Source organism: Falco peregrinus, chromosome 4 (genome assembly GCF_023634155.1).
Source record: "Falco peregrinus isolate bFalPer1 chromosome 4, bFalPer1.pri, whole genome shotgun sequence".
Lineage (NCBI taxonomy): Eukaryota > Metazoa > Chordata > Aves > Falconiformes > Falconidae > Falco > Falco peregrinus.
Window position 1 is genome coordinate 36106137 of NC_073724.1, and position 12625 is coordinate 36118761.

A 12625-nucleotide genomic window follows, 5' to 3' on the forward strand; every position below is an offset into this window, starting at 1 on the left:
GGAGAAAAAATATTACAACTGATCTAAAGCAGAGAGAGCTATAGGGAAAACCAATTAGTTGTGTGTTTTTGGTTTTTTTTTTTAAAGCTAACATTGTTTATAATCTTGACAAACAAATTAACTGATCAATATTTGAAAACTGAGAAAAATGCAGTCTCCTAGACAGAACCCCTCGTCACAAGAAAGATGTAGAAAAAAATACCCCAGAGTATCTCCTGAATAATGCACTGCATTAAAATTGACTTAAAATGCTGCTGCTATACTTTGGTTAATTAAAAATGAAGAGATTTTTTGTTCAGGACTTTCTTCTTGAGATACTAGTTTGGGAAACCATCTAAAGATTCCTATGACTGCATTTAAGATGCACATATATGGATTTCTAGTACAGTCATACACATCCTTTTTGGACGTTTGGGGTAAAACCATCAAACTGCAACATATCTACAATTATTTAGATAGAGACCCTCACAATGTAGTATTCACTACAGGTCTTAGATGAAATGGAATAACCTTTTTTGTTTTCACACACTGAAGTATTTCTGAAGGCTTCTGCATTAAATCCTACTTCTCTGCTTTTACATCTAGCTACAGAATTTAGGAATACCCCACAGAAAAATACAGAGAAAACCAAAAGTACAATAAAGTCCAGCCAACACTGACAACAGAATTTGTTCAAAACAGTGGATAAGTGGATACTGCCTTCTGCTGCAGAACACTAGTGAATTCAATAGAATTAAATTAATTCTAGAATTCTCCTAAGAGAAAGGCGTATTTAAAAAATATGATCATTTATGTGTCTTTTTTTTTCAGCTAGCAGCCAGGGCAGTAAAGCGGCTGGGAAGAGACCTTCTGTGGCTCACTCCATGGGCCAGCATCAGCCAGGAACTGCACTGGGAAACCATTACCCTGCCTAGCAGACTACACTTTTTTACAGTGGTCCTCTAAGCCTCAAAGAAATTTTAAGAGGATCCCTTTACTATCCCATTTCTAATACAAAAACATGAAGTGTACGGAAATGCTGCAGTGCAAGCTGCAGTTAGAATAAGAATCAGCCGCCCAAAGCGCTGCTCTCCACTTGTAGCTGCTTTAAATTTGCAAGGAAAACGTTGCAGCGATGAAAGACTTTCTGTAACACCCAAAGATCTATTTTAATTTTGCAGTCACTGTCTATTGCCAGCAGTCCCAATAGCTGCCTACCCAGAGCTTCGCTCGCCGGCTGTACAAAACCTGTGCTCAGAGAGATTAGGTGCATTAAAATGTATCAGAACTGGTTCTGAATTATATTACATGAAGATTTAAACCCACGTGGAGAAAAGCTGGTCAGGGTCACACAGTACAGGACAGACAGTTCTTGACTGTTCCCTGAGCTGTTACTACCATTTTTTTAATACTCTCTAAATCCGGTAAAGGCAGCAGCTAAAGATTTTACATAAGGGAAGAAGTCTGAATTCATATAGTTCGATTCTGAACCAAAAAGATCAAGCTGTAAAGAATATTAATGCTTCTTCTGAACACATTTCTGTGCAACTCCCAATTTTTATGGTAATAACAGAGTGAATCATGAAGTAAAATTCATAAAGCCCTTTCCAGCTTACAAATAACAATTTGTTATGGGGGGACATTCAAATTCATTATGTTCCAGACATCTGCTTTTCAGTATTTATTTTGCAGAAACAATGGGCAAATAGGAAGTTGGGTGGTGCTAGCAACTTCATGCAATACTTGGGAGTTGAATTTTTCCGTCTTTTCCCCTCTCTTCCAGTGAGCAGTTTAAAAATTACTCTATGACATATTAATGTTATAATGTGAAATATGCTCCAAAATACAATTGTGATTTTACATGAACAATGTAGTAAGTTTTTGGGACAGTGTCAGAGAATATAGCAGAAATTTCTGGTAACATTTTTGATGAGCTACATTCTGTTTATGTGCAGCATAGGAAATTAATAGAAAATAAATCCACACTGTTAATTTAATGGTATTTTTCATATGGGATAGAAAGCTTTATGTTAGTCTAGGTAAGTATTATTTTGGACAAACTGAACTGAGGAATTCTTATGACTTCTTAAAGTTTAAAAGTGCAGAGCAAGCCATGAACAGCAGCCCTGTCTCCCTGGAGTCAGATCAAACCCTGTTCAATCTTGTCTTCCACTCAAGTGTGTTCATGTCCTCTCCATTGCTGGCTGGTAAGAAAACAAAAGTCAAGAATTGTGGCAGAGACAAGGGCCGTTTCATGGTCCAGAAACAGGATTATTATAAAGGTAACTTTGGGTGATACAAACCGCTTAAATCTGCCTCGGCCCTTGGAGCAAATGCTTAAGGATCATTACTTCGATCCCTTACGTTACACTTGATTGCGTTGACTACTCTAGTCAATGTTTTTAGTGTTGTGGCAAAGAGTAATAAAATAAAAAGCCATGAACCCAGAAGTGAATTAGCGTACAGTTTTATATCATCCACACTTGAAAAACATCATCTTCCTGCTCCCTACCCCCTATCCCTTAAAACCATTTTAAAATAGTTCTTTAAAGCAGTTCACTTGTAGGACTCTTCAAGAGTGCCTCCCAAAGTCAGGCACAGGTTCGCAAAATCTTCCTGAAATAAAACCAGAATTGCTGTTTTATGACATTTACAGCATAGCAGCTTGAGGATGGATTTGCTAGTTCTCTCAGGCCAGCTCTCCCCTGTCAGAGCCAAAAGCAGAAGAAATATCCTATGAATAGAAACAAGGGCTGCCTGAATCTCTCTAAAGAGATCAAGCCCATCAACTCTAACACTGCATTTGTAGGTTATTTTCATATAGACCTCTATATAACTATATATAGCGGTTTGTACATAGTATTGACATTTCCTAAACATTAAAAACAAACAAACAAACCAACCCACCCCTCACAAAACAACTACCCAACCAATTCAAATCACAGCATTTATGGCCAACGACACTATCAGGGTCCTGGCACAGGATTTACAATACCCAAACTCCACCTAAAAGGACTAACAGGCGCCTATTTCAGTTTTTATTTGTCTGTGTAAATACCCTGGATTTGGACACATTTAAGTGGTTGTCAAAGCCAGGCTGATCTTGCCTTATTATTGATGAAGTACAAATCTAGAAGTGAAGACTGTACAACACAGAACATCACAATACTTTCCTCTGTCAAAGTGAAATAGAACAAGGTTTAAAATACAGATGTGAATTAAATGTACATAGTTTACTATTCCTTAGCTTCATCTGTACTAGTTTTTCACATCAAGTACTTCATTTCAAATACACCCTCAGAAGAAAGCATACTTAAAGCAGTTTATAACCAAAAACCAAATACCCAAAATTTTATTGAGAAACAGCAAGAGAGATTTTCATCCAAGCTGCACTCTGTTTTCACATCACATTTCTTAAACATCCCAGTGTCACAGTGACACATCCAAGGCAGTGATGTGAATTCCTAGGTCCTATTTACACTATACAAGGAAAGCATATTAATAATTTTCCACTGTGATTAAAACACAGCACGTGTGTCCTTCAGTCCATATCAATTCCCTATCCTGTTTACTTAAAAAACATACCCATCACAGAACTCAAAGAAAAACGCTTTCATGCTGCAGTAGTACCGAATTCACTCGATTTTTCATGGATATATAGCCTGCTTTGATGCAGTCCAAGCCCAGGCAGAACTATATAGTCTTCTAACGGTCATTAGATCAAGCTCTTTGCTCTCACTTAAAAACATTTTTTCTTTCAAATCTCAAAGCAGAAATTATATCCCCCTGCACCGCCTAAGAAAGGTGAGTCCCGTAATATCCTTCTCCAAACAATTACCATCAGCGCCTTCCTGTACATAAAGAAAACTACGGAAAGCATGAGTTGGTGCTGAGGGGACGAAGAATAACAGGGCAGGAGCAGCAGCCTGCGCTAAGGGGACCTAGGCTGCTGCCAGCAGCTGGGCTGGGAAGCCCCACCTCCCAACCCTCATTCCCAAGGACTCACACTTCAAACTGAAAAGCAGGAGAGATCTCCCCTGTTATCGCTGGGAACAGTAAACATCCCCTTTTTTTCTGCTGTTGCGCAGACAGACAAGGCCGTTGCCAGGGCACCTAACCTAAGGGGGCTGGGAGAGCCATTTCTGAAGCACACATTGTTGCAGACTCTGACATGACTGCAATTTATTGCTGGCTTATTGTCACCAGAAAGGAAAAAAAAAAAAAAAAAAAAAAAAAAAAAAAAAAAAAAAAGGAAAGAAAAAAACCCTAAAGAAAAGCATTCTTCACTGTGGGCATACAAAGAAAGACTTCATTTAGCTTCTACTTAGTAATGTAAACTATGAATCCTCAGAATATTTTTAAAAATTAAATTATCTCACTGCATCAAAGAGGCTGCCAGGAGCCCTGTGCAATCCTCCTTGGCTGCCCAGCTCCTCCAGCCGCTCCGTTTCTCAGGCTGTTCCCTGCTCCCCACCCACCTGTCCCCAGCCTCAGGACCCTTGTGTCCCCCATGCACCACCATCCTACACTGAAAGGATGTCTCTGTGCTCCCCTCCTCCCTTTCTTCTGGAAAGGTCTTATTTCTTCCCCCATCTCCTCCATTCCTGACTGCTCCTTTCACTCATGCCTCATTCTAACCACCCTTCTGCTTCCTCCATCACTATTATTCCTACTACTGTTCCTACCATCCTTCCCTAAGGATGGCCCTTATTTTTCCACTCCTTAGTTCCTTGTCCTTCCCCTCCATCAGGGCTCTCCCTACGCTTCAATTTCTGCTCCTGTATCCAGGACTCCATCCCACCTATTTTTGTATTTCTCTTCCTCGGTTGAGCCTCCCTCCCTCTTTCTGGTCCTCCTAGAAGATCATCAGTTCTGCTGCAACCCAGGTCAGAAACCACGCTCCTACTCTGCAGGTTAAAATGAGGCTACACCCAGAGGAAAAAGAGAGGCATTCAGCCCGCTGGTATGTCTTCGTTTCTCATCACAATGTTGCTGACTCATTTTATTCAAATAAACATTTAGTCCAAGGTCTTCCTACTTTATAAAAACTGTTTTTGTGTGCTTCACCACTATGAATTTTCTTGTTTTTTGCTTAGTATAAACACACAGAACGGCAGCTGCCTTTCCAAAAATATGTGGTTTTGTTAGATTCCAAGGTCACTTCCCTTATCAGTTTTTCAACAGTGTTCTAAGCGCTGTTGCCATTCACTTGGGAAAATGACAGGATCCAGTGAGTCCTAACTTCTGAGGAAGGTCACTTGTACAAATGACCTTTAGACCACCATTTTGTGTTGGTGTCACTTGGAAGCCCAACGTGGAACTTCAGGTTTTAAAGCCACAGCAGGGTCTAACCCAGCTATCAGCATTACTATGCATAGTTTATCAGCATGGGTTATCCACCCAGGATATGGCCCTATAAAACATTTGGAAATGGCATCAAATATACAGATTAGAATTATAAAAGGTCAAGATAGGAACGATGGAAATGGGAAATGTAAATCCTGTACAATTAACCTGTTAGAAAAAGTTTACAAAATACAGAAAGCAAACATCCCATCACAACCGAAGTTTGTGGTGCTTTTAGAATTACATCCTTTTTCATAGTCACCGTGTCTAAGAAGACTACTTCAAAGCATTAATATTCATTCAAAAAAACCTGCTGTGTTTTGCTTGCTACAGAACTAAAACTACCACATAATGAAACTTGAGCAGCAGGCAAAAAAGCAGACAACTCCTCCCCCAACCAAACAAAAAAAATCCCCCGAAGACAGTTAGGGGATGGGAAAAGAGCATTTCTTCCATTGTAATGTAGAAGATGCATTGAGAGTTAATCACACACCATACATTACCTCCCCTCCTCTACCTTTTCATTAAGCAGCTGTCTTCATCTTGTGCATTCTGTTGATGGTTACGATGAAGGATGAATAATTCCCTTAACTCTCTTCCTCCCCAGATTAAATAATTTATAAGTTTGAAAAGGAGCCTCCACTTTGCTGTGTACTCAACAGACAGGACAGGAATTCTTTCAGTACTCTTTAAAAAAAACTGGAATTATCCATTCAAGCAGTGGAAGAAGCTCAGTGAGCACTCCACTCCTCACCCCTAGACAGCATTGCAGGCAGTTGCTCCTTTCCTATTGCTCCCCTGGGCGCTTGGCTGTCACTAGTATTTATACGCCCAAAATTTACATTAACCATTGTTGTTCACCTATATGGCAGCAATAAATGGTGATCTATCTTCTATTTGCAGGGTTCAGTTACAACATAAGCCTTGCTGACAATTATTTGCTGTTTAGATAACAGCATAATCTGGGCTTCTTCCACCACTGCCAGAGAAACGGGCTAAATCAAACACAACTTGTCAAAGCAATCATTTAATACACTAATGAACACCACCATTACAGGACCCTCAGTATCCTAAAGATTTTCAATCCTCATCAGAATGGACAGCCTACCTCGACACAAAATATAACTCAGAAAATTAACAGCAAGCACACATGAACTTACAAACTGGAAGCAGCTTCTGACACTTGGCTCGATATTGCTGCCCCCAAAGGAGGCAACTTCCCCCAGTTGCCGAGGGATCTGGATGGAGTCGTGCAGCAGGAGCCCCAGACGGCGCTGGTCGCAGAAGCCAGTGGAGCTTGCCACTTGCTTGAACAGGTCTGGAGGAAGGAAAAAGACACCAAAGCTAAAGCATCGCTACTGGGATGGATGCAGCAAATAGTGCTGAAGTTTGTACTGTTTTACATGCTTGCAACTGCAGTCAAGAGCCTTGGCGGACACGAACACAAATGCGTCTTCAGTTTGGCTGCTTCTCCTCCCATAAACTTCATTTTTAACAGCATTATTGGCTTGTAGCTGGGAAGAAAGGCCGTTCTAACACAGTACCTGTGGCTTTACTGATAATAGCAGCTGTGATTCTGTAACACAGCTAACCCAAACCGCAAGATCTTTGAGCCACAACATCATCATATTTTTAAAAATACCTTTTAACAGTAAAATAATCTCATATATAGATTTGAGCACATATATATATAGTGCTCAAATATATAGCACATTTTCAAGTCTTAGCAATCAACATACAACGCAGAGAATCCATTTTTCTTTCAGATGAGTTGAACTGAAAAACAAGAGCTCCTAAACTTCAATACATCATAATCTTTCAATCCAAGAGTATTTCTAAAATGAAAGAAATGCATTACAGTATGACAGAACCTGCCATCCACTGGGAATGTTAATATCATATTAAGTTTTCACTTCTGGAGTGAAATAAATGTCACTTGAAGCCATGTTCTGCTACTGCAACATTCTAGAAAAGAATCCTTAAAGGACACGATTGTTATACATTTGTAAGCCCAGTTTAATTTGGTGGGAATTAATTATACTACATATACATCAAGGAGGTTTTAGAGTTCATAATAAGAAAAATCAGGTGAGCGTTAACTGAAATATTTATTTGGTAATATCCCTGTTGACAATACATGACTTGAATAAATTCTCCTTACTTTTCAATGAGTTAAAACCCAAAAAGAGTGTGAAAGGTGGCTAGAATAAAATAATGCTCCTTTTTTGGAGCCCCCTTAATATTTCACCTGACACCAGGGATACAATTATAAAGGTGCTTCAGCACTGCTCGAGATAACTTTCCTAGCACTGCTTTAACACCTGTTTTCTTCAGAAGGAATAAAGGAATAGATTGAGAAAAGTTTATTTTTTAATTACATGAATTTCACTCTCGCCACGTCTAGTTTTATAATAAATAAATTTTGGGATAAATCCTTCCATCACCTTTGCAAGCCTGAGGACTTGTGCTCTAGCACAACCAACTCTGCTCTGCTGCACAAATGAGAGAAAAATCTTTAAGCGGTGTGACTCATCGCACACTTGCAGCAATAATAACAGCAACTGCACTATGACTTCGACATGGATGGTGAAGCCAGACCAAAGCCTGGCAGAAACAGTTCCTTGTCTCCCACAAAATTTTCAGCTTTCAATTTCCACATTAAAACATAAAGTGTTCTAAAACCTAAAAAATGGGGGTTATGCATTACCGTTTACACACACTGCAGGAGACTACGAAATATGAATAAATGTTTTCCTTTATAACTTTGATAATCCTCAATGAAATATCATTTTGAAAAATATCTGTACTGAGTAATTTTCTTAAAAGATTTTCTGAATGCTTTTTCACAACACCCACATGAAACATCTAGATATCTAAACTGTGACATTCATAATGATTGCCCTAAAATCTGATCCAATTATACAGTCATGCACAGACTCCATTGTTGGAACTGTCTGTTTTCTCTTTATCATTCTTTAGCTTTCATTAGCAGAACAACAGAATAATAACAACTTATGAAGAATTGCTATGGTACAGGGTCAAATCCTAAAGGTTGGGGTTTTACTGTTTTTTTTTTAAAATGCATGGATGAGTAATACCAGTTCATTTAACCAGATAGTTACTCTTGAGAACTACTCTTACCAGTAGTTGTTTTCTGGATCCTAGCCTCTGTTAAACAAAAACTTCAAGTGGAATTTTTTCAAGTTTTTCAGGATTTGGTCCATTAAAATATGCAAAACTTGCATACCTTTAGTAATTATTTAAAGGTAGTAACTATATTTAAACACAATGTACTTAATAAGACCCAGACCACGTTGTGGAAAACATTTTGAAAAGTTAAGGCATTTTAAAATGGTGTTAATGCAAGAAGTCCTGTAGGCACGCATTTTTGTGTTTGAAGGTGTGCTAAACCAATGGCCTCCAAAGACGGGTTCTTGTACCACAGGGAATGTGCAAGAAAATCCATTAAGGTGCAGTAAGAAAATATTTTTTGTTCTTTTAATAAATTACATAAAAAAAATTAAAAGTGTTTATTTCAACTTTATCACATACTTTTTAAATTTTTTTTCTATGTTTTTTAATGTACACAACATTTCAGTGCAGTAGTACATATATACAATTTATAAATAAATATACATCTCTTGGGGGTGTATGCTCAAAAATTTTTTACTGGTAGGGGTGCGATCAAAAAAGTTTAGGGATCACTGTGCTAAACTACATAAAACCATACTGAACAAGTCACTTAGAAGTATAAGGTGGAGCAAATTAACACATTTGGCATATGGATCATCTAAAAGAATGTTTCTGTATGCTACTTAAACGTTCATGCAATAAATAGGAGGAATAAACACAGAATAGATACATGAAGTAAACCCAAAAGGATTACATTGACTTACATCTGTATTTATCTTCCAGGTGTGCTTTACAAAGGGATACAACACCCGTTTTGAAAGATAAGACACGGATCCTTCCTGTTCGACCCCTAACAAAAAAGAAACACTGGCTGATAATATGATCCATTCATGTCACAATTTGTTTACTATAATGAAGTTCACTGCAGTACCATAGTCATCACAAATGAAGTCCCACATAGAACCAAGCTGCACAGCACATGCTGCCCGGTCATTAGGTAAGCTAGAAACGGAAGATAAAATGTTGTTCTGGCTACACAGGCATAGCTGAATTGGATTGTGCTGTCATATCAATTCAACGAGAAACAGCCTCATTTGGAAATACCTCTTTTTTTATGAGTAAGAGTAAAGAGTATTTACCTCATGCTTATTTGATCAGGCTTCTCTACAAACTACGGCTGAGCTATTCTCAGAGAAGATGAGGTCCTTGACAGAACAGCAAACCATCCCTTTTGCCAAAGACAGTACAGTTTCACTTTCATTAGAAATGCAATGTAGCAGTTGTTTTTAGAACGTCTTTGCTTACTGCCTGTCAGCCCTGCTCTGACTTGTTTGAGAAAGCAACAGGGGGCTAAGCACAAAAAAGCAGCCTCTGCCAGCAGTGTGCACCAACACAGGCACTTGTAAGATGTTCTAGTAGATGATGAAGTTTGCCTAGAAACCATGAGAAGGCAGGCAGGCTGTATAGTTATGCTGTTAATAACAGAATGTGGTTTCTGAGCTCTTCCTTGCTGCACTCAAACCTGTCCTGCGCAGCGCCGAGGGGCTGGTATGCTCCACATCAGTCCCTGTGCTGCTTCTGGTCAGCCTTCCCCTCATGCTCACTCCTGCCTTATAACATGCCTGCGCTATTACTTTTGTTTTTTAATGTGACTGTGAGAAAAACACCCTCCTTTGTGTGGCAGGTGACACAATGACAAACTTTCTCATTTCTCAGTCATCTGGTTTAGCTCAGTTCACTTCCAGTTGCTGGCTTCCCCCAAGACTTGTATTTCTGACAGCAATTCAAATATATAACATCTATTGCAAATGAAGACATATAAAACATAGAAATTAATGCCCAAACCCAACATTTTTGAAGCAGGGCCTTATCGATAGTTTTGAAGGGTCACCAGTAAGAATACCACTGGTAATAAGATAAATCATGTACAGGCATGCCATAGTCATGCATCAGGCTGCACTGTTTGGCAAAGATGCACGTTGTCTTTTTAATCCTATGAAAGCATTGTAGGAGCTAACAGCGCTCATTTACCCACCCATCTCCCCTGCAAACACATGAAAGGTGCAGAAACAAACCGGTGGACAAAGCTGAATTTATAATTTGCAACCCTTTAGTAAAGAATCTTGTATTTTTCATCACAGATAAGCATTTGTTGTTTACCTATGCTTTCCACACTCCACTCCTCTTACTCCTCTCCCTCAAATCTTTTCCAAATTAATTATCATTTGTGCATTGAGAATCTCCTCCTGATGAATACCAGGCTCATGCAAATTATACAAGAGAAAAATGTAGAAAGATGATTTCTCTGCAAGGCATATTAAATTGAAACTTGCATGAATCCTGAGTTGTTAGTTCACTCTCCTCTCCTCCCAAGTCAAACTAATAATTTAGCATGCTACTGCAAATGAGCATGAGTGACTGATCAATTAAAACAAATCTAAAACGTACTGGATTTGCAGAGCTGTGCTCATAATTAGATCAGTCATTGACTGTGAATTTGATTAATATCTTTACAAATGACAGTTTTCAATTATAAGTAAAGATTCAGTACATTTAATTAAATGTCTCCACTACCGCTATGCACTTCGGTTGATCTCTGCCTATTAAGTTTACAATGAAAACTAAACACATGTAACACCAAGGTCACTACCCTCACTAGTGTAATTCAAACCTGAATTTTGGAAAAAAGCTACAAGCTTTCCTCACACATAAACCACCTCTCTGTTTCACTGTGTCCTGCAATATGCAGCTCCCTAACATACCTAGGGAATTGCCTGGAGGCAGCCAATTGTGATTTCTAATGCTGTTACTTCCAGCACAGTGCAACATAAAGAAAACTAGATTGGACCTGGCAAATCTAAACTGGATGGTCCAACTCAGGGGCAGCCTGTGTAACGAACTTTAGTTCCCTCTCTGCCTCTAATGTGGCTGATCTGGATTCACATCCTGAGCACCTATTTTTTGTTTGTTTGTTTGTTTTTTCCTAACTGTATGTCTTCATTTATATGTTTTGTAGAGCTGATGATAAATCAGAAGTGGATCAGATTTCTGTGAAAGCCAAAGGAGATTAAAGACAGGAAACCTGGCTCTTAAATTAATATGGCCCCATTCCGTACTACCAGTATCCTACGCAAAATATAATGTAGTGGGCAATTCACTTCACAGGATACTGCAGCTGCTAAAGAGGACCGTAGCAACTGGCTTATCACAAGAGACTCTGTACAAATGTGCACTTTTTTTTGCAGGTGATCATCGAAGCTTCAGTGCTGTGACAAAGGGTGGATGGAAGAACAATGTTATGGCACTTCAATACAGTTCAAAATGTCAATGGAAATACAGTAATTGTCCCATGTCCTTCCTTTTCTACACATAAATGGTTCTGCCACAGTACTGAGTGTGTCTGGCTGAAGGTAGCTGATAAGAACTTTAAAAACACCAATAAGTACTTCTACTGAAATTTTTTTCACTACATTGACCAAATACAAAAATAATGGCTTATTCTAAAGTTAGCTTACAAACGTATGTTGGAATTTGTCTATGTGTTATGAGCAGCATCATTAACTCACTGAACAAAAACATCTGTAAATTTTCTTAAGGTGAATTTACTCTGTTGTATTTATACTTTTAGGCACACTTTAAATTTTAGATTAAATATTTCTCATCTCTGCATCTCCTGACTACTAAGGGCTGCAAGCAGATTAGATTAGGCATGAGCGTCTTCCATCTTTGAACAGCAATTATAGATTGAAAGCTATACAAAATGAACAGCTCTGAAAAGGTTTAACATCCAGAAGTACAAATGCATGCAAGTCTGTATGACGGTGTTCAAACTGTTGCTTCTTGATAATTCTCTTGAATTTCTTTTATCTATATAAACTAAAAAGCCATAAAAAGCCATGACCTGCTGAGAACATGCAGTCCCAGAACTGCTCCAAACACAGAACTCTGCTGAAAAAGTTCTGTTTCCCAGCTCTCTCATTATTTAGCTCAGCAAATCTAGGATTGTAAGCCTAACCGAGGCTGTACTGATTCAGCTAAATGCAGCCATTAAACCATTAGGTTTATTAAACTTTCACTTCAACTATTTATGCAGCTTCAAGCCGTTCATGTTATAATGAGGCAGATGGCTCCTTACACCTTCCCCCTCCCCCCGTGCTATTCAGAAAGC

At 38.7% G+C, this 12625-nt stretch overlaps 1 protein-coding gene across 18 annotated transcripts in view; it reads right to left on the bottom strand.

The window, feature by feature from the left end:
• The window catches only part of DMD (dystrophin), a 1160159-nt gene that overhangs the window by 46168 nt on the left and 1101366 nt on the right, over positions 1–12625 (bottom strand). For all 18 annotated transcript variants that reach the window (XM_055801176.1, XM_055801179.1, XM_055801178.1 and 15 more), the window contains 2 exons: positions 9222–9307; positions 6486–6643 (listed from right to left, as the gene is read on the bottom strand). In XM_055801176.1, the coding sequence (XP_055657151.1) occupies positions 6486–6643; positions 9222–9307 (244 nt within the window). The remainder of the gene's footprint in view (positions 1–6485; positions 6644–9221; positions 9308–12625) is intronic.